The sequence below is a fragment of the Schistocerca serialis genome, chromosome 1 (assembly GCF_023864345.2).
Source record: "Schistocerca serialis cubense isolate TAMUIC-IGC-003099 chromosome 1, iqSchSeri2.2, whole genome shotgun sequence".
NCBI classification, from domain to species: Eukaryota; Metazoa; Arthropoda; class Insecta; order Orthoptera; family Acrididae; genus Schistocerca; species Schistocerca serialis.
In genome coordinates this window covers 428133932-428155158 of record NC_064638.1, presented here as the reverse complement: position 1 = coordinate 428155158, position 21227 = coordinate 428133932, and the positions used below count along the sequence as shown (strand labels likewise).

The 21227-nt window shown below is 38.5% G+C and overlaps 1 protein-coding gene across 1 annotated transcript in view; it reads right to left on the bottom strand.

Moving 5' to 3' along the window:
- Nucleotides 1–21227, bottom strand: part of LOC126457640 (uncharacterized) — a 72968-nt gene that overhangs the window by 18776 nt on the left and 32965 nt on the right. The window contains exons 3-5 of the mRNA XM_050094115.1: nt 10066–10188; nt 4544–4660; nt 4361–4426 (exon numbers count right to left, since the gene is read on the bottom strand). Coding sequence (XP_049950072.1) covers nt 4361–4426; nt 4544–4660; nt 10066–10188 — 306 coding nt within the window. The remainder of the gene's footprint in view (nt 1–4360; nt 4427–4543; nt 4661–10065; nt 10189–21227) is intronic.

The following is a 21227-nucleotide window of genomic DNA, read 5'->3' as shown; positions in this document are numbered from 1 at the left end:
CTCTACAGTTGCTTTCACTCTGATGGGATAATCTGGAAAAAAGTATCAATTCTGCTTGTTGAAAGTTAAGTGGAAAGACATTCCCATAATTAAGGAATAGAAATCGACTCAAAATTAAACCCTGGGACCCCTTTGCGATATATCCCCATTCACTAATATTTTGTATTCTTCCAACATTGTTTGAATTATTCAGCATATCTTTTTGCAATATGTTTGTTAAGATGATTCAAATCCGTTGTGTGTAAAGTCGACAGTTTCCTAAAGGTTGGGTTTTTCAAAGAGTCCAACATGATTTACTCAATTAAATGCCTTGGAAAGATGACAAAAAATTCCAGCTGGCAATAATTTATTATTTAAGGCTTGTGATATGTGATGAGTAAATGTTAAATAGCTCTCTCAGTCAAGAAACCCTTCTGGAAGCCAAATTGTGATATTGTATGTAAATTGTTTTGACCTAAACGTGAGACTAGTCTTGAGTACATTACTTTTTCGAATATTCTGGAAAAGATGTCAATAAGGAAACTAGTCTTTCTTGTCACCTATATTGTAAAGAGGTTTAACAATTTCATATTTTAATCTGTCTAGAAAAAGATCACTGTTCCCGTGATGAAATACATAATTATGTCATTAAGGACAACTTTTCAGAATTTTATTCGAAATTCCATCAACACCATATGAGCTTTTGTTTTGCAGAATTTTCATATTTCTATTAATTTCAGTGATGGATGTTCATGCTATTTCTAGATGTTAAAGTTTTATGAAATGGCATTTGTATAAGCTCTTGCTTTTTCAATTGAACCATTGAATCCATTTTTGCTGCTAAATTTAAGAAGTAATCGTTAAAAGTACTTGCAACTTATTAATTGTTAGTCATAGCGTTGTCATTTAGTTTAACTGTTATAGTATCTTGTACACAGATTGATTTTTTCTTTGCATAATTTTTCTTTTCCCTCTTAAATGAAATTTTGATTCTCTTAGTTATCCATGGCATAGTTTTTTTTTTAAATTGATCTTTGTGTGTAACGTTTCAGGAAAGCAATCCTAAAATATTGAGATAAATGAACTATGGAGTGGATGGAATTTCACATTTGCTCTCTTTCTATACAGGGTGAGTCACCTAACATTATCGCTGGATATATTTCGTAAACCACATCAAATACTGACGAATCTATTCCATGGACCGAACGTGAGGAGAGAGGCTAGTGTAATTGGTTAATACAAACCTTAAAAAAATGCACGGAAGTATGTTTTTTAACACAAGCCTACGTTTTTTTAAATGGAATCCCCTTAGTTTTGTTAGCACATCTGAACATATAAACAAATACGTAATCAGTGCCATTTGTTGCATTGTAAAATGTTAATTACATCCGGAGATATTGTAACCTAAAGTTGACGCTTGAGTACCACTCCTCCGCTGTTCGATCGTGTGTATCGGAGAGCACCGAATTACGTAGGGATCCAAAGGGAACGGTGATGGACCTTAGGTACAGAAGAGACTGGAACAGCACATTACGTCCACATGCTAACAACTTTTTATTGGTCTTTTTCACTGACGCACATGTACATTACCATGAGGGGTGAGGTACACGTACACACGTGGTTTGCGTTTTCAATTACGGAGTGGACTAGAGTGTGTCCCGATATGTCAGGCCAATAGATGATCAATGTGGTAGCCACCATTTGCTGCACACAATTGCAATCTCTGACGTAATGAATGTCGTGCACGCCGCAGTACATCTGGCGTAATGTCGCCGCAGGCTGCCACAATACATTGTTTCATATCATCTGGGGTTGTAGGCACATCACGGTACACATTCTGCTTTAATGTACCACACAGAAATAAGTCCAGAGGTGTAAGATCAGGAAAACGGGCTGGCCAATTTATGCGTCCTCCACGTCCTATGAAACGTCCGTCGAACATTCTGTCAAGGGTCAGCCTAGTGTTAATTGCGGAATGTGCAGGTGCACCATCATGCTGATACCACATACGTCGACGCGTTTCCAGTGGGACATTTTCGAGCAACGTTCGCAGATCATTCTGTAGAAACGCGATGTATGTTGCAGCTGTTTGGGCCCCTGCAATGAAGTGAGGACCAATGAGGTGGTCGCCAATGATTCCGCACCATACATTTACAGTCCACGGTCGCTGTCGCTCTACCTGTCTGAGCCAGCGAGGATTGTCCACGGACCAGTAATGCATGTTCCGTAGATTCACTGCCCCGTGGTTTGTTAACCCGCTTCATCGGTAAACAGGTAGAACTGCAACGCATTCTCTGTTAATGCCCATTGACAGAATTGCACTCGATGATTAAAGTCATCACCATGTAATTGCTGATGTAGCGACACATGAAACGGTTGAAAGCGGTGACGATGCAGTATGCGCATGACACTACTTTGACTCAGTCCACCGGCTCTCGCAATGCCCCGTGTACTCGTGTGTGGGTTCATGGCAACAGCAGCTAACACACCAACTGCACCCGCTTCTCCTGTGACGGGCCTGTTACGGACCCGTTTGCGTGCTACGACAATACCTGTTGCATACAGTTGGCGGTAGATGTTTTGCAATGTGCGGCACGTTGGATGCTCTCTGTCCGGGTACCCTTCTGCATACACCCTGCAGGCTTCAGCTGCATTTCGTCGACACTCGCCATTGATGAGTATCATCTCCGCCTTTTCAGAGTTCGAATACATCATGGTCACAGTTCCTATAACACTACACTATCACAGACGTCTGGTAACACGATGTACTACAGTTGGTCTGCGTGCGGAGACGAATGCAGAATAACAATAGCAGCAAGCGCTACATGCGGACACTGCGACAGGTAGACCAAACCACAACAGTGCACTACAGCCACACTCGTAAACGCGGTCGTCATCGCAAACATGTCCCTGCAGATGCTGCTCGCCGACCGTGGCCCGTGTTTGTTACAACACGCAACTGAACGTCGGAGGTTTCAAGCGTCAACTTTAGGTTACAATTACGTATTTGTTTATATGTTCATGTGTGCTAACAAAACTAACGTGGTCCCATTTAAAAAAACGTAGGTTTGTGTTAAAAAACATACTTCCGTGCATTTTTGTATGGTTTGTATTGAACAATTACACTAGCCCCTCTCCTCACGTTCGGTCTGTAGAATCGGTTCGTCAGTATTTGATGTGGTTTACGAAATATACCCAGCGGTAACGTTAGGTGACTCACCCTGAATATGCCTCTTCCCATGCATCTTCTTTCAACTGCCTCGCTGCTTTGTATGAACCTGCCTCAAGACTGTAAGGTGCTACATTTTTTATTTTCATTAATTGTGTATCAAGACAGATAATCTATTAACAATTAGGTACACATTAAATACTTCAGTCTGAGCACTGTCCGGAAAAATGTTATCAATCAGAGTCATACTGTTTTACCACACAAAAGTTGGAAAACTGACTGCTGAAATTAAACTGAAACACCTAAATACTGATTCCAGTTCATTTTTCCTATCTGTATCTTTTAAGAAATCTACATTGAAATCTCCACACACTACTAACTGTTTTTTTACTGCCTGCCAGGTGGCTCAATAATGCTTCTAGAATTCTCAGGAACAGCTGAAAGTTTCACAGAGGGGATCTTTGGACTATTACAATTACCAGAGAAGTATTCTGCGGTAACTTTTCACAAGCACATGGTTCTAGGTTCTGCTCTACACAAAAACTGTTTGTTTCAATATTTTTGTCTTTGTGTGCAACTTTTATGTAAGTTGCAAATCCTCCTTCATTCAACTTAATTCTACACGAAAATGATGCTAGTCTGCAACCCCTGATACTTAACTTCACATCCCTGTGGTTACATGGTGTTCATAGTGGCACAGAACATCTGTCACATCAGAATTCTCCACAACTCATGAATCAGGAAATGTGCAGAAGTGACATAGACGCGGATAGCTGATGTCCACAATTCTTGGAAAAGTGTAGAGAAGGAAATTATGCAGTAGCAAATGTCAAACGATTGTTGATGGTGATGATCACTATGTGATGTCCTAATCGCATAATTTTGGAGACACATTTTTCTGGCCGGCCGAAGTGGCCGTGCGGTTAAAGGCGCTGCAGTCTGGAACCGCAAGACCGCTACGGTCGCAGGTTCGAATCCTGCCTCGGGCGTGGATGTTTGTGATGTCCTTAGGTTAGTTAGGTTTAACTAGTTCTAAGTTCTAGGGGACTAATGACCTCAGCAGTTGAGTCCCATAGTGCTCAGAGCCATTTGAACCATTTGAACACATTTTTCTGCACCTTTACCATATGTAACGATCCAGCATTAACGAAAACAGCGATTTCATGTGTATGGGAATGACAGCAAGTGCTCCAAATTTGTAAGTAGACTTACCACCAAGATTACTGAGATAGCAGTCAACCTGGTCCCCATTTTTTGTGCAGCCGTACCAATCAACGACTGCAAGTAAACATAAACATAATATATAATGTTAAAAAACAACAAAAGAAAATATTCTTGACAAAAAAGCAGTATTTCTCTTACAAATTAAGCCTCGCTAAAGCTCATGGAACTTACCCTTCCCAGACAAAGGGAGCAGTGGCTCGTGTGACCACGGACACAGTCTCAGCTGGCATGCGAATCTGTCGTCTATAAGGTCGCAGTTGTACCAGTTCTCTTTGCACGGCGGTGGATCTGCAAAGTTACAGATTCTTATATCAGCATACCGTCATATATATGTTTTACGCAAAGCTATCTGTAAGGTGTGGTTTTGGTTATCATCTCTCTCTTCTTTCCTACGTAACTGAATATTTACCAATTTATTGCAAGTTTTCTGCGTGGTGCCTATGTTCAAGCAAAGACTTTCTCAATATTTTCTTTGCTTCTGTCTTCATGAAGTTCGTTTCAAGCTAAAATACTGTACAAGGTGCTTCAGTAAGTATTTTCAATAGATTAGTGTACTTTGTCCTGCTGTGAAAGGAATGATCAGCACGTAGCGATTAGAATGCTCAAGAAGCCGTTGTTGTTGTTGTGGTCTTCAGTCCTGAGACTGGTTTGATGCAGCTCTCCATGCTACTCTATCCTGTGCAAGCTTCTTCATCTCCCAGTACCCACTGCAACCTACATCCTTCTGAATCTGCTTAGTGTATTGATCTCTTGGTCTCCCTCTACGATTTTTACCCTCCACGCTGCCCTCCAATGCTAAATTTGTGATCCCTTGATGCCTCAAAACATGTCCTACCAACCGATCCCTTCTTCTAGTCAAGTTGTGCCACAAACTTCTCTTCTCCCCAATCCTATTCAATACCTCCTTATTAGTTACGTGATCTACCCACCTTATCTTCAGCATTCTTCTGTAGCACCACATTTCGAAAGCTTCTATTCTCTTCTTGTCCAAACTGGTTATCGTCCATGTTTCACTTCCATACATGGCTACACTCCATACAAATACTTTCAGAAACGACTTCCTGACACTTAAATCTATACTCGATGTTAACAAATTTCTCTTCTCCAGAAACGATTTCTTTGCCATTGCCAGTCTACATTTTATATCCTCTCTACTTCGACCATCATCAGTTATTTTGCTCCCTAAATAGCAAAACTCCTTTACTACTTTAAGTGTCTCATTTCCTAATCTAATCCCCTCAGCGTCACCCGATTTAATTTGACTACATTCCATTATCCTCGTTTTGCTTTTGTTGATGTTCATCTTATATCCTCCTTTCAAGACAATGTCCATTCCGTTCAACTGCTCTTCCAAGTCCTTTGCTGTCTCTGACAGAATTACAATGTCATCGGCGAACCTCAAAGTTCTTACTTCTTCTCCATGAATTTTAATACCTACTCCGAATTTTTCTTTTGTTTCCTTTACTGCTTGCTCAATATACAGATTGAATAACATCGGGGAGAGGCTACAACCCTGTCTCACTCCTTTCCCAACCACTGCTTCCCTTTCATGCCCCTCGACTCTTATAACTGCCATCTGGTTTCTGTACAAATTGTAAATATCCTTTCACTCCCTGTATTTTACCCCTGCCAACTTCAGAATTTGAAAGAGAGTATTCCAGTTAACGTTGTCAAAAGCTTTCTCTAAATCTACAAATGCTAGAAACGTAGGTTTGCCTTTTCTTAACCTTTCTTCTAAGATAAGTCGTAAGGTTAGTATTGCCTCACGTGTTCCAACATTTCTACGGAATCCAAACTGATCTTCCCCGAGGTCCGTTTCTACCAGTTTTTCCATTCGTCTGTAAAGAATTCGCGTTAGTATTTTGCAGCTGTGACTTATTAAACTGATAGTTCGGTAATTTTCACATCTGTCAACACCTGCTTTCTTTGGGATTGGAATTATTATATTCTTCTTGAAGTCTGTGGGTATTTCGCCTGTCTCATACATCTTGCTCACCAAATGGTAGAGTTTTGTCATGACTGGCTCTCCCAAGGCCATCAGTAGTTCTAATGGAATGTTGTCTACTTCTGGGGCCTTGTTTCGACTCTGGTCTTTCAGTGCTCTGTCAAACTCTTCACGCAGTATCTTATCTCCCATTTCATCTTCATCTACATCCTTTTCCATTTCCATAATATTGTCCTCAAGTACACTGCCCTTGTATAAACCCTCTATATACTCCTTCCACCTTTCTGCCTTCCCTTCTTTGCTTAGAACTGGGCTGCCATCTGAGCTTTTGATATTCATACAAGTGGTTCTCTTCTCTCCAAAGGTCTCTTTAATCTTCCTTTAGGCAGTATCTATCTTACCCCTAGTGAGACATGCCTCTACATCCTTACATTTGTCCTCTAGCCATCCCTGTTTAGCCATTTTGCACTTCCTGTCGATCTCATTTTTGAGACGTTTGTATTCCTTTTTGCCTGCTTCATTTACTGCATTTTTATATTTTCTCCTTTCATCAATTAAATTCAATATTTCTTCTGTTACCCAAGGATTTCTATTAGCTCTCGTCTTTTTACCTACTTGATCCTCTGCTGCCTTCACTACTTCATCCCTCAAAGCTACCCATTCTTCTTCTACTGTATTTCTTTCCCCCATTCCTGTCAATTGTTCCCTTATGCTCTCCCTGAAACTCTCTACAACCTCTGGTTCTTTCAGTTTATCCAGGTCCCATCTCCTTAAATTCCCACCTTTTTGCAGTTTCTTCAGTTTCAATCTGCAGTTCATAACCAATAGATTGTGGTCAGAATCCACATCTGCCCCTGGAAATGTCTTACAATTTAAAACCTGGTTCCTAAATCTCTGTCTTACCATTATATAATCTATCTGATACCTTTTAGTATCTCCAGGATTCTTCCAGGTATACAACCTTCTTTTATGATTCTTGAACCAAGTGTTAGCTATGATTAAGTTATGCTCTGTGCAAAATTCTACATGGCGGCTTCCTCTTTCATTTCTTCCCCCCAATCCATATTCACCTACTATGTTTCCTTCTCTCCCTTTTCCTACCGACGAATTTCAGTCACCCATGACTATTAAATTTTCGTCTCCCTTCACTACCTGAATAATTTCTTTTATCTCGTCATACATTTCACCAATTTCTTCATCATCTGCCGAGCTAGTTGGCATATAAACTCGTACTACTGTAGTAGGCATGGGCTTTGTGTCTATCTTGGCCACAATAATTCGTTCACTATGCTGTTTGTAGTAGCTTACCCGCACTCCTATTTTTTATTCATTATTAAACCTACTCCTGCATTACCCCTATTTGATTTAGTATTTATAACCCTGTAATCACCTGACCAAAAGTCTTGTTCCTCCTGCCACCGAACTTCACTAATTCCCACTATATCTAACTTTAACCTATCCATTACCCTTTTACCCTTTTTAAATTTTCTAACCTACCTGCCCGATTAAGGGATCTGACATTCCACACTCCGATCCGTAGAATGCCAGTTTTCTTTCTCCTGATTATGACGTCCTCTTAAGTAGTCCCCGCCCGGAGATCCGAATGGGGGACTATTTTACCTCCGGAATATTTTACCCAAGAGGACGCCATCATCATTTAATCATACAGTAAATCTGCATGTCCTCGGGAAAAATTACGGCTGTAGTTTCCCCTTGCTTTCAGCCGTTCGCAGTACCAGCACAGCAAGGCCGTTTTGGTTAATGTTACAAGGCCAGATCAGTCAATCATCCAGACTGTTGCCCCTGCAACTACTGAAAAGGCTGCTGCCCCTCTTCAGGAACCACATGTTTGTCTGGCCTCTCAACAGATACCCCTCCGTTGTGGTTGCACCTACGGTACGGCCATCTGTATCGCTGAGGCACGCAAGCCTCCCCACCAACGGCAAGGTCCATGGTTCAGGGGGGGTCAAGAAGCCGTATACAACACAAACAAGATGAAACGGCACTGCCCGACCTTAACGAAGTTCAGAATTTCCTCAGTGGCTGCTTTTCGCGGCTAGTCGAATGAGGACAACTGCATGGTTATTTCCTTGGGGGCTTTGATATCTTTTGGGTTTTGCTTTTGGGTATTTCACGGAAGGTAGCTTTAAGTACGTGCAAGGTATTAGAATGCAACCATATTCTCTCTCGCAGCCTCGTGAACTTACGGAGTATACGTAATAATTCACTGACGTACAAAATTGTTTTCAAGTAATTTATGTCTTTCGAATGAATGCGTTTCTCCGTATTTGCGCTACGAAGTTTTTGGGACTTTTTTGTTATTGCAAAGAACTGCATGAAAATTACTTTCAGTACGCTACTAAGTAGGCAACACAAGTTGACCTCTGAAAAACTACACTGCAGCTGAAGAAATTGCGCCCCACATGCTGCAGCAGTTTTGACAAAAAAATCGAATTACAGGAGGATGTCTGCCACATCACGAATCGAATACACTCTTACCCTTAAAAACTATAAGGTAACAAAATGATTAATCTTGCCCAACAATCGCCCAATAAATTTGTGTAAAATTGCAGAGTTGTGAAGATGTTATTGAAATTCCCGTTACTTGCATGTTATTAGTCTGGTCGTAGTATATCACTGACTTCAATAGAATATTAACGTTAACCAGAATCTGAGTATCACTTTGTATACAAAATTCACTTTTAGGACTGAAATTCCTTCAAAACTTAGTTCATCCTACTACTAATGGGATTTGCAGATCAGAACATGCAATGAGTAACATTTCAGTAGAGCTAACCTGTAGTACCCACTTGCATACCAATAATTGTGTTATGATTGTCGCAGGTCAACGCAAAGAGCTGTGCAATAAGATCTGATGCATTGGTAGTGGTGACAGCTTCATTGATTTTCAGCGAACAACATTATATTAAAATCACATCATTCACGCACTGCGCACCACACACTGATAAAAACCGTCTTCTGAAATTGTTCTCTGTTATATCATTTTTGTTTGGACAATAACGCACCTGCGTAATTCTTCGAATTCAAATTACTTGTGTTCCTCAGATCTCTCAAATACAGTTCAAATGTGCATCATTTTACCTGTAAATCCAAAATTAGCTCGGTATCCTTCCAAGTGTTAACAGTATCGATATTAATCATATAGGAGAAGATCCACACCTTATGTACTATGTTTGGGCACAAATATTATTTCGATAACGGTAGCCGTTAGTGATGCATCAGAGGGTTCTTCAATTCATGGCGCAACCTATATCTTTTTCCACTGAAAATAAGCACAAGACGACTATGTCTGCCTAGAATTCTAGTACATACCTCAAATAAGAAGATGTGTAAAAGATGTATACCCACTGACACCCATTCTTTACCCACTCCTATTCGTCACAAACTTGCACACAAGCTAAAACAATGTGACTTCTTATCACAGAAGATATTTAATTAAACATCACTATGATACAGATATTTAATTAAACATTACTAGCATACAGAATTCATTATACTAAATGAGGATGCACCACCAACTTTGATACAAAGTGTTAAACAGTTCAGGGTCTCTTCTCTAATGGAACACAAATAACTGCATATTCTCATTGATATGAAGGTCTGAATCAGCGAAAATTATCTTTCACATGCTTAACAAAAAGCATTAAATTTCAGTTACACACTTAAATTTTTAACGTCTGTCTGATGTTTACAGTAACGTATGAAGAAGAAAAGAAACATTAATTACCTCTGTGATGCCAGTCAGAAGATTCGGGATATGTTCTTTCAGCTTCAAAACAATATCTCAACGAAAACTTTAAATGTCCTTCATAGTTGATCACGTTGTAGAGGAAGCCAAAATCATCCTGTCCTGTGGAAAGGAAAAAATGTTTGATGCAAAATATCATATTCATTCAGGTACAAGCATCAACATTGGATTAAAATAAACTCTACCAATAAACAGTTCTAGGTGAATGGCAGACAACATCAGAGCACTTTGATATATGGAATTTGATATCTGTTGATCTTTATTAGTTTCATGTTCCATGCATCATTTGCACAATAGGTTGTAATGATGTGGAATGAGTCATTTTACATTCACATCTGAAATTAAACTTCAAAAATTTACTTATTTCTTTAACCTGATCTGATTAGGGCCATCAGGCCCTCTCTTGCATTGGACTAGGGTTTCACAAATACAGTACCTTTTTCACACCATAGTTACCTAACATATAACAATTTTAATACGACAAACAGTATGGCTACATGCTGAACATTTATAATTTTTTGCTTATTTTTAATTATTATTGCTACATACATACATTGGAGTTAGTAATTCCTATCTATCATCCTTTACACATTGAAATAATGGTAAGGCTTGTACACAATGGATGGAATTGTCAAGGTGGCACTGTTTCAGTTTCTTTTCAAATTTTGTTATGCTGTCTGTCTGACATTTTATATCACTGGGCAAGTCAAAAAAATTTTAGTTACAACAATGTGCACCAGTTATTCTGCTAAAGGCAACCTTAATGTGAAGTAATTGATGCCATTTTCCTTATGGTTTTGCCATTCTGTACATCATTGTTTCTTTTTAAATGAATCATTTACAACAAAATTCCCAAGGGAATACATTACTGCAAATTAGTAGTCAGAATGCCCAAATTCTAATCAGGTGTCTACATGATGATCCAGGGTGAGCATCATATGTTATTCTCATAGCGAGTTTCGGAGCAGAGATGACATTTTTCCTAAAACATGAGTTACTGCAGAACGTTATTCCATATGACATTATTGAATGAAAATATGCAAAATCTGTTAACTTACTGAGTTGTCTCTTCCCAAGATTTGCAATGATTCTAAGTGCAAATGTGGCTGAACTAAGTCGTTTTAGGAGCTCCAATATGTGCTTTTTCAAGCTTAAATTTTCATCAATATAAACTCTTCAAAATTTTGAAGTTTCCATCCTATTTATTATTTTCTTATCATTTGTGTACTACCTCTAGATGTGCAGAACTTAATATGTATCTTTTTGAAATCGAGAATGAGACCATTTGCAAAAGTCCAGTCAATAAGACTGTTAAGAATATTATTTATTATTTCTGTTGTTACTGTGTATAACTTGTACTGTAATCCACAAAAAGAATTAATTCTGCTTCTTATATATTGGACAGAAAATCGTTTACATAAGAGCAACAACGGCGGACCTAAACTGAGCCTTGGGCAACTCCAAATGTGATTTCTCCCTAATCAGAGGACTTTTCCCTGATTACACTGGTTGAATTAGCAAATACAACTTTCTTCATTCCTTTAGTTAGATATGAAAAAATCCATTAGTTGGCTATAACATCCATTCCAAAAAATCACATATTATCTATAAGGATAGCGATGCACAAAGTCAAATGCCTTAGGCAGGTCACAGAAAATGCCAATTGGTACTATTTTGTTGCTTAATGATGTAAAATTTGTCGAGTGAATGAGTAAATGGCATTCTCACTAGAACATCTCTTTTGAAATCCAACTGTAGTTTAGTGAGGCTATTGTTATTCCTGTGTTGGGTTTTTATTCTAGAATAGTAAATGGAGAATGATTTCAGCATTGAAGCAGGTCGGTAGTCATTGACATCTCTCATATCATCTTTCCTTTAGGGGGATTTAACAATGGCATATTTCAATCTCTCTGGAGAAATGCCTTGCACCAATGAAGCATTACATATTTCAGAAAAGACTGGGCTTATTATATCGGAAAAAATCTTTAGTGCTCTGTTAAAAACACCGTCAAGCCCATATGATCTTTTACTTTTGAGACAATACATAATTTCGATAATTTCAGAGGGAGAAGTTGATGACACGTTCATTTAACTGAATTTTATAAAAGTTCTTTTTTCAGTGTAATTCTGTGCTTCTCTTGAATTTTTTGTACATATATTTTCTACCGTATTTAAGAAATGATTACTAAATGCATTTGCTACCAATGACTCAGCATTTATCACCCTTCAGTTTAAGTAAATGATGATGTTATGCTGTTCTTTAGCTGGTTGTTCTGTCTTCCGTTTCACTACATTCCATAAAGCATGACATAAAGAGAATGTTCCAGATTTTTTAAACACCTTTCCTTATAATATTTAGTAGATCTCATAGTGTGCCACTACTGTAGAATCTTTTCTTATTCTTGCCAACAGATACTATTCCCTTCCTTTCACAAGATCCTTTAATCCCTTTAGTGACCCACAGTCTTTTTACATAGCTGTTTAACCTCCTTTTCGAATAGCTTGTGTGGAAAGCAATTTTCAAATAATGATATCTATTTATCATGGAATATATTAAATTTTTCGTCAGCATCTCGTTCATTACGAATTCTACCGCAGCTCAACTGTTGTAAGCTATTCTCAAAAATATTTGGTCTGGAGTGAGTAATGATTCTGATTTCTACCGAGGAGTATTATCTCATTTATCTTAACTAACTGTGCACCATGATCAGAGAGTATTCGTTACTTGGTGTATAGTTATTTCCTTGCTTAGAGATTTATCAAACAAAACATTATCTGCTATAATCCACCAGTGGTGGAAAATTAATTACTAAGATTAAATTGTAAGATCCAAATAAGACTTCCAGATCATTTTTTCCTGTGAGAATCCTTTCAAAAATCTACACTGAAGTCGCTACAAACTATTAATTGCTTGCTACTGCCTGACAGACAGCGTAGTAAGGAATCCAAAATTCTCACAAACAGCTCAGAATTTCCCTCTGTGGATCCATATACAGTTACAGCAAAAAATGTTCAGTATTAATTCACAAGCACAATTTCTATGTTGAGTACCGAGTCTATTTGCCTCAACATTGCTGGATTTGAGTTTTGTGTAAATATATGTAACGACTTCTTGTTTTCCTTTGACCCTTTCTAAGGGCCAAAGGTTCCTTTTCCAATCGTATTTCCATCGCATAAAGATGGCGAGTTTTAAGCTAACAAGCACAAAGGCTATACAGAAAAATAACTGACTCACACGTGGCAAATTTTAATTCGTATTTGGTGTGCTTAATAGGGGAACGGTAACCGTTTTAGAAAGTCGTAGTATAGAGTAATTCGAATAAAACATTGCAGTTAAAATATGTCCAATTTTTGTTGAGTACAGAGATACAGCTGGTTACAGAATTACGTTTTGATATAGCATGTTGGTACTCCAACTGCTTTGTATTTATTCATCGATTGTTTTGAAGTTCAACTTGTGTGGTTGTGCTTAACTCGACATCATAGAATTTTTCGACTGTGACCATATTTATGACTCACTAATCAACATTACTCTATTGTTTAAGCTGTCCTACATATTTGCAAACTCTGAGTATGCCTATATGACATTTCTGTATGTTTTTTGTAATGGAAACGCTGCTGCTGCTTGTGGGGACAAGGATACACGATTTCGTAACTGCATAGTACCAAATGCAAGTGTGTTTACCGGTGTTTTCACTAAACTTCATGCGACTGGTGCAGTGCCCAGCAGTAATATTTCATCTCAACATGCAAGTGAACCGAATCTTAATGAAATAGAAACCATTATTCACTTGGTATGAAGTAGTGCTTAAGAAGCACACTCATGTTTACTGCATGGAATTGGTTTTCCACAAACAGTGATATGGCGGACATATATGTGCATGGCCTCATTCCTAAAATTACTCAAAGTCACTGAGGGTATTTTCGTTCCATCGTTTCAACTACAAGAAAATGCGTGTTTTTCTCACCAGAAGCCTTTCGGTTTTTTGAGGTAAAGCATCATCAGTGGTCTGTAATTACAGATATTTACAATTATATTTGTTTTTAAGATCGAAAAAGAGTTCCTTAGCAATTCGTTGCGTTTTACTTGCGGTAACTTCTGCTTGGTTTCGCTACTACATCAGAAAATGCCGTCTGCTAGCACGTATTTATTTCTTTTCTCATTAGACTCTGTTACTTGTAGTCTAATTTTTCGCTGCTTTGCGTAACTATGCATTTTTTACGTTTTACACAGAACAATTAGTCGTAGGCTATTGTTTACTGTTTATTTCTATGCTTCTAAATGTGTATTATGTTTCGTAGTATTGCCAACATTGTAACTAGTTTGTCTTTGACTTTTACTTTTTTAGTTAATTGTATCTGTGTTATTTAAATTAATTGTGTTGCTATGTATTTATATAATGTAATGAAGAAACAGTAATAGAGAGATTTTTGCGTGGTGAATAGACGATGGAGGAAGAAGCAAAGACTAACGCACATAAGTGTGTAGTAGTGTAATGAGTAGTGAGTTGGAGGATATGATGAGGAGCAAGAAGTGAAATGATTTTTTTTTTTTTTTTGGGAGGGGGGGGGGGGGGGGGAAAGGGGTGGCGTTGGGTGGGAGAGGGTGAAGGATGGAAAAGGTTCTTTTCTTTTTCATGTAATTTTTCCGGTTATTTTATGTAGTGTTTGGTCTTTAAAACATATTTGTTCTTTGTGCAACTGTTTATTTTGCTTTTAATGCTTTGTGTATATGGAAATTTTCTTTGAAAAGGAGAGGTGTCTGTCTTCACTGATTCTTATGCTGTTCATGTCTTTTTCAATATTGCTTGGTATGTGATATTCCTGTTTTAGATGATCTGCAAATGCTGAATTGTTTGTACCCTATGTAAATGACCTGATTGGTTCCTTATATCTTGTGTCAAATGTACTGCCAGTCATTCCAATGTATATCTTTTCACAATCTCTGCAAATGAGCTAATAGATACCAGATTGTTGATATCCATCTGGTTTTTATTTCAGTTCTGGGATGTGTTGTTTTCTGTTTCTACACGCACATCTACATTATTACTACGCAAATTACACTTAAGCGCTTGTCAGAGGGTTCACTGAACCGTCTTCACAATAATTCTCTATTATTCCAACACCAAACACTGTGCAGAAAAAATGAGTACTAATATCTTTCTGTTGGATTTCCTTTATTTTATTATGGTGATCGATTCTCCCTAAGTAGGCCAGGATTAACAAAATATTTTAGTATTTGCAGTTGGACGTTGATGATTGAAATTTCGTAAAAAAATTCCGCCGCAAAGAAAACTGCCTTTATTTTAATTATGTCCATCCCAAATCCTGTACCATGTCAGTGACACGCTCTCCCTCATTTCTCGATAGTACGAAACATGCTACTCTTCTTTGAATTTTCTCGACGTACTTCTGGTAAGGGTCCCACACTGCGCAGCAGTAGTCCAAAAGAGGATGGACAAGCATAGTGTAGGCAATCTCTCTAGTAGATCTGTTGCATATCGTAAATGTTCTGCCAATAAAACGCAGTATCTGGTTAGCCTTCCCCACAATATCTTTGTTGTGTTATTTCCAATTTAATGTGTTTGTAATTGTAATTCCTGGGTATTTAGTAGAATTTACGGCCTTTAGATTTGCTGATTATCGTTTAATCCAAGTTTAACGGTTTCCTCTTAGCACTCATGTGGAGGACCTCACACTTTTCATTATTTAGCATCAACTGCCTATTTTCGCACCCTACAGGCATATTTTCTAAGTCGTTTTGCAATTTGTTTTGACTTTCTGATGACTTTTCTAAACGATAAACGACATCACCATCTTCAAACAAATTAAGACAGCTGCTCACATTGTCTCCTAAGTTGTTTACATAAATAAGGAACAGCAGAAGACCTATATCACTACGTTGAGGAACGCCAGATATCACTTCTGTTTTACTCGATGACTTTAAGTTAGTTACTAACAATTGTGACCTCTCTGACAGAAAATCAGGAAACCAGTCACATAACTGAGACAAAATTCAATAAGCACACATTTTGACTATTACCCACTTGTGAGGCACAGTGTCAAAAGCATTCTGGAAATCTAGAAATAAGAAATCAATTTGAAATCCCTTGTCAATAACGCTCAACACTTCGTGTGAGTAAAGACCTAGTTGTGTTTTACAAGAACGATGTTTTATAGATCCGTGTTGACTGTTTGTCAGTAGACTGTTCTCTTCGAGGTAATACGTAAGTTCGAACACAATATATGTTCCAAAATTCTGCTGCATATCGACGTTAATGCTATGAGCCTGTAATTTAGTGGATTACTTCTACTGACTTCGTTGAATATTGCTGTGACCTGTGCAACTTTCCAGTCTTTGGGTATTGATCTTTCATTGAGGGGAGTATTTCCGTATGACTGTTAAGTATGGAGCTGTTGCATCATACTCTGAAAGGGACCTAATTAGTTCATAGTCTGGACCTGAAGACTTGTTTTTATTAAGTGTTTTGAGTTCCGTCACTACTCCGAGGATATCTGCTTCTAAGTTACTCATGTTGGCAGCTGTTCTTGAATCGAGTTCTAAAATATTTACTTCGTCTTGTTTGGTGAAGGAATATCGGAAGGCTGTGTTAGTAACTCTGCTTCAGCAGCACTGTCATTAGTAGTATTTCCATTGCTATCACGCAGAGAAGCCATTGATTGTCTCTCCCCATTAGCATACTTTACGTACGACCGGATTCTCTTTGGATTTTCTGCTAGGTTTCGAGAAAAAGTTTCGTTGAGGAAACTGTTATAAGAATCTCGCATTGAATTTCGACCTTTTGTAAAAGATCGCTCGTCTTGAAAATTATGAGTTCGTTTAAATTTGGCATGCTTTTGTCGATGTTTGTGCAACAGTTGTTTTGATCCATTTTGTATACCAAGGGTGATCAGCTCCGTCATTTGTTAATTTATTTGGTGTATATCTCTCAGCTGCTATCAATACTACTTCTTTGAATTCAAGCTACATCTGGTCTACACATACCGCTACATTGTTAATTTGGAAACAGTGTATGTATTTTTGTCAACATGTCGAGGATAAATTGGGGTCACTACCAACGATAATTGTATGAATTGGGTATGTGTATGAAATTAGACTCAAGTTTTCTATGAATCTTTCTACAATTGTATCATATGAGGTGGGAGGTCGGTAAAAGGATCCAGTTATTATTTTATTCCCGTTGCCTAGAATGACCTCTACCCAAACTAACTCACGGCAACTATCTACTTCAATTTCACTACAAGGTAAACTACTTCTAACGGCAACAAATACGTCACCGCCAACTGTGTTTAGTCTATCCTTTCGGTTCTTCGCAAAAATTTCGGCTGAACTTATCACCGGTTTTAGCCTGCTTTCAGTGGCTATAACGATTTCAGCATCAGCGCTTTCTATTAGCGCTTCAAGCTAAGGCACTTTCCCAATACGAATACGACAATTTACAACTGCTATACCGATGGTTCCAGTATCTCGTTCTTCCTGCATTCGGCCTGCACCCTTTGAAACTGAAGCCCTTTTTGTGTTTTCCCCAGACCCACTAATCTAAAAAGCCGCCCAGTCCACGCCACAAAGCCCCTGCTACTTGTGTAGCCACCTCCTGAATATAGTGGACTCCTGACCTATTCAGCACAACCCGAAACCCAACCACCCTAAGGCGCAAGTCGAGAAATCTGCAGCCTACATGGATGCAGAACCATCTGAGCCTCTGTTTCAGATCCTCCACTTGGCTGCAAATGGTGAACTCTGCTTTCATCTTGCAAGGAAGATTGGCAGGTTTTACCGCTTTTGTTAGCGGCTCGAAACCAGAGAGAATCTCTTCTGATCCAAAGCAACACACATCATTGGTACCAAAGTGAGCCACCACCTGGACTTGGTTGCACCCTGTGCTCTTCATGGCATCTGGAAGAATCCGTTCCAGATCTGGAATTCCTCCACCTGGTATGCACACAGAGTGCACACTGGCTTTCTTTCCTTCCTTGCCAGCCATGTCCCTAAGGGGCCCCGTAACGCGCCTAACACTGCAGCTCCCAACTACCAATAATCCCAGTCTGTGACTTCTGGATCTTGTACGCTGATTGGTTTCCTCAGAATGAGGGCAGGAGACTGCATCTGTCTGAGGGACAGTGTCAGTCACAGACAGCACCTGGAAACTGTTTGTCAGACTAACTAGGCAGGTCTTACGTTCGGCCCCCAGGGAAGTCTTTTGACGCATGCTACACTCCAAGGCGACCTACCACTCGATCACAGATGAGAGGTCTGCGTTGGTGTGAGCAATAACTGAGCTGGCCACCGGTGATGACCAATCGGCGAATTGAGACGTGTTGGATGTCTGTTGGATCCCCATGTCTGGCCCACAACAGTGATGCCCATCCAATGCAGCTTCAAGATGCATAACTGAACCTATACAGGGCTGAGAGTGAGGTGTCACCAAGTCGGCTTGCATCTGCACCCAGCAATCACACTCCCTATCCATACTGAAGACCGTAGAAAAATATACTACAAAGACAAACAAAGACTTGTCTACTAAATATTAAATTAACATGCTGAAATCCAGGAAACTAAATTACCAAATCACACAGATGACACTACAAAATTCGCTCCTGTTTAGGGACTCGTAAAATGTCACAAAATTGGTTACTTCCCTGCTTTTGCTTGTGTCTCGGCCGGCTGCTGCTGCCTGATGTTTGTGAGAAATGTTTGTGCCTTGTTTTTTGAATGTTAAGTGTGAATTAATTATGGTAGGTCATGTTTTTCTCCCGGTAGTGCAGGTTGTAGGTGTTGATGTGGTTTAGTTAGTTTATTTTATTTATTGTGCCTTTACTTGTATGTTTAGTTTGCTTAACCCTGTTTGTTTGTGTCCATTTTTAATGCAATTTGTTTTACAATGGCCAGCTCTTTTTGGTACTCAAAAGTGTTTAGGGGGGATCATGTTCAGCCTGTTTCTGATTCTGCAGGTGGTTTGAGGTTGCATTTTAGATAGGGTCACTTGTTGTGGGGTTTCTGTGTATGTCAAATATGTGTCTGTGATTGTCTTTTATTATAGTTATATCTAGAAAGTTGAGTGTGTTTTCTTGTTCTTGTTCTATTGCGAACTTCATGTTTGTAAGTACAAGATTTCTGTCTTTGTGTAGTTGCTGTATTCTGCTTTTGGTTTCATCTACCGTTCATATTATGTCATCCATGTACCTGCACTAGCAGATGATGAAGCTTTTCTTTGTCTTTATGTCTTCAAATATTAATCTTTCTGTATGATTCATGGAAGCGTTGGCTAATGTTACTGAAATAGGCAAACAGGTGGGTAAACTTTCTTCTTGTATGTAAAATTGTTGATTGAATTAGGAAAAATTGTTGTGTTATTAACGGTAACAATATTATTGATTCATCTGTTTCTTCATGATGTATGGCCAGACAAATTAGAAATTTATCAAAATAAACTTTGAACTTTATCAATTGTATTTGTTTAATGCTTTCTGTGAAAATGTGTTTGGTTTACATTCTCTGTAACTAATAAAGGTTGATAGTATGTGCTATATTAAATGCTTTATTTAAATTAGTCTTGACTACTAGCTAGTAAAATATTCGCTTCTCCTGCTGAAACCCCCTATGTATTTTAATATAGGAATGTATGTAGTAGTGGTGCTTAAGTTAGTATCTTATACACTAGGCAGTGGTTGTATTAGAATCTACATTCATTACATGGTAATAACTATAAATTGTTGAGATATTGTATGCATTATGTCTATAAATAACATAAGCTAGTAGATATTTAAGTAAGCTGACTGGGGGTCAGGATGCAAACTGTAAGTGTATGAAAGGACGTACGGTTTGAAAATCAGCAGGAAAATTGAACTGGGTGCTGTTTTGGAGGTGGTGGTGGTGGTGGTGGGTGGGAGTAGGTGAGGAGTAGTGTGTATTTGTAAATAATATAGACTGCTGTTAAAAAGAGAGATGGTGCTCTTGTAAACGTAACAACTTTGTTATTTGTTATAGATTCTGGTTGTTTTATTTATGGTGTTTCAAGAATGTCTAGTTGTTTTGCCTTTAGGTTAGAATGTAGAGTGCTGAAGCAAATGTTGTTAATGCAGTGTTTTGTTTCATGTAGCTCGTTGGCTACTCCTGATGTGTGGTATTTAATGTTTCTTAGTGCCCCCATGTGTTCGTTAAATCTGGTGTCAAATGATCTGCCTGTTTCACCTACCTAGAAACAGTCACAATTAAAATAATTAATTTTGTACACACTTTTATAAGGTACTGGACTTCTTGTGTTGCAAATATGATGAAACTTCTGGGCAATGTTGTTCTTGTTGTGAAAGGTTACAACCTTTGCATCTAAAGAAATTGACATTTTGATATGAAATATTTTACAGACAGGATCGTATCAGAGGTCTTACTCTCTGTTATTTTTTTTTTTTTTTTTTTTTTTGTTTTGTGAGTCCCTGAAAATTATTGAGTATTTTAATGTATCTGTTGTGGAGCTGTTAAATCCATATGGCTCTTTGTTTTATTATTTCACTTTCTTGTTTAAACTTAACTCCAAGCAGTTTCATTCAGTTAGCCCTATTAACGAAATACCCAAATGCTGCATTTTGTATGTCATGAAATGATGAAAAGGAATGTGAATGAAAATGTGTATTGTGCTAAGTTTCTAATAAACTGGGTCCTCATTTAATCAAACAATCTCTCTCTCACTCTCTCTCTCTCTCTCTCTCTCTCTCTCTCTCTCTCTCTCTCCTCCCCCCCCCCCCCCCCTCTGGTGGACACACACACACACAAAAATACAAATATATAAATGTAAGTATGTATTATTGTTATTTGTGTCAAGACTCTGTAGGACCACGCAAATTATTCTGCCTCATTTGAGCATTATTTCTGATCATCCACGATTCTCTCATTTTTTCTCTGTGAAGTCTCTTTCTACCTTGAGTCCACTTTGTCCCATGGTTTGTTTGGGACTTCATTCTCTGACCTTACATTCCACTCGTGTATCTTGTCCCTCTATGCATTCCTGTCTTAAGTTTCTATTGGATCGATTTTTATTGCTTCTAGGTCCAATTTGACTTAAGTGATCCATGGTGCTGTTGATATGACCCCTTGTATGTATGTGAGAATTCTCTTGGTGTGT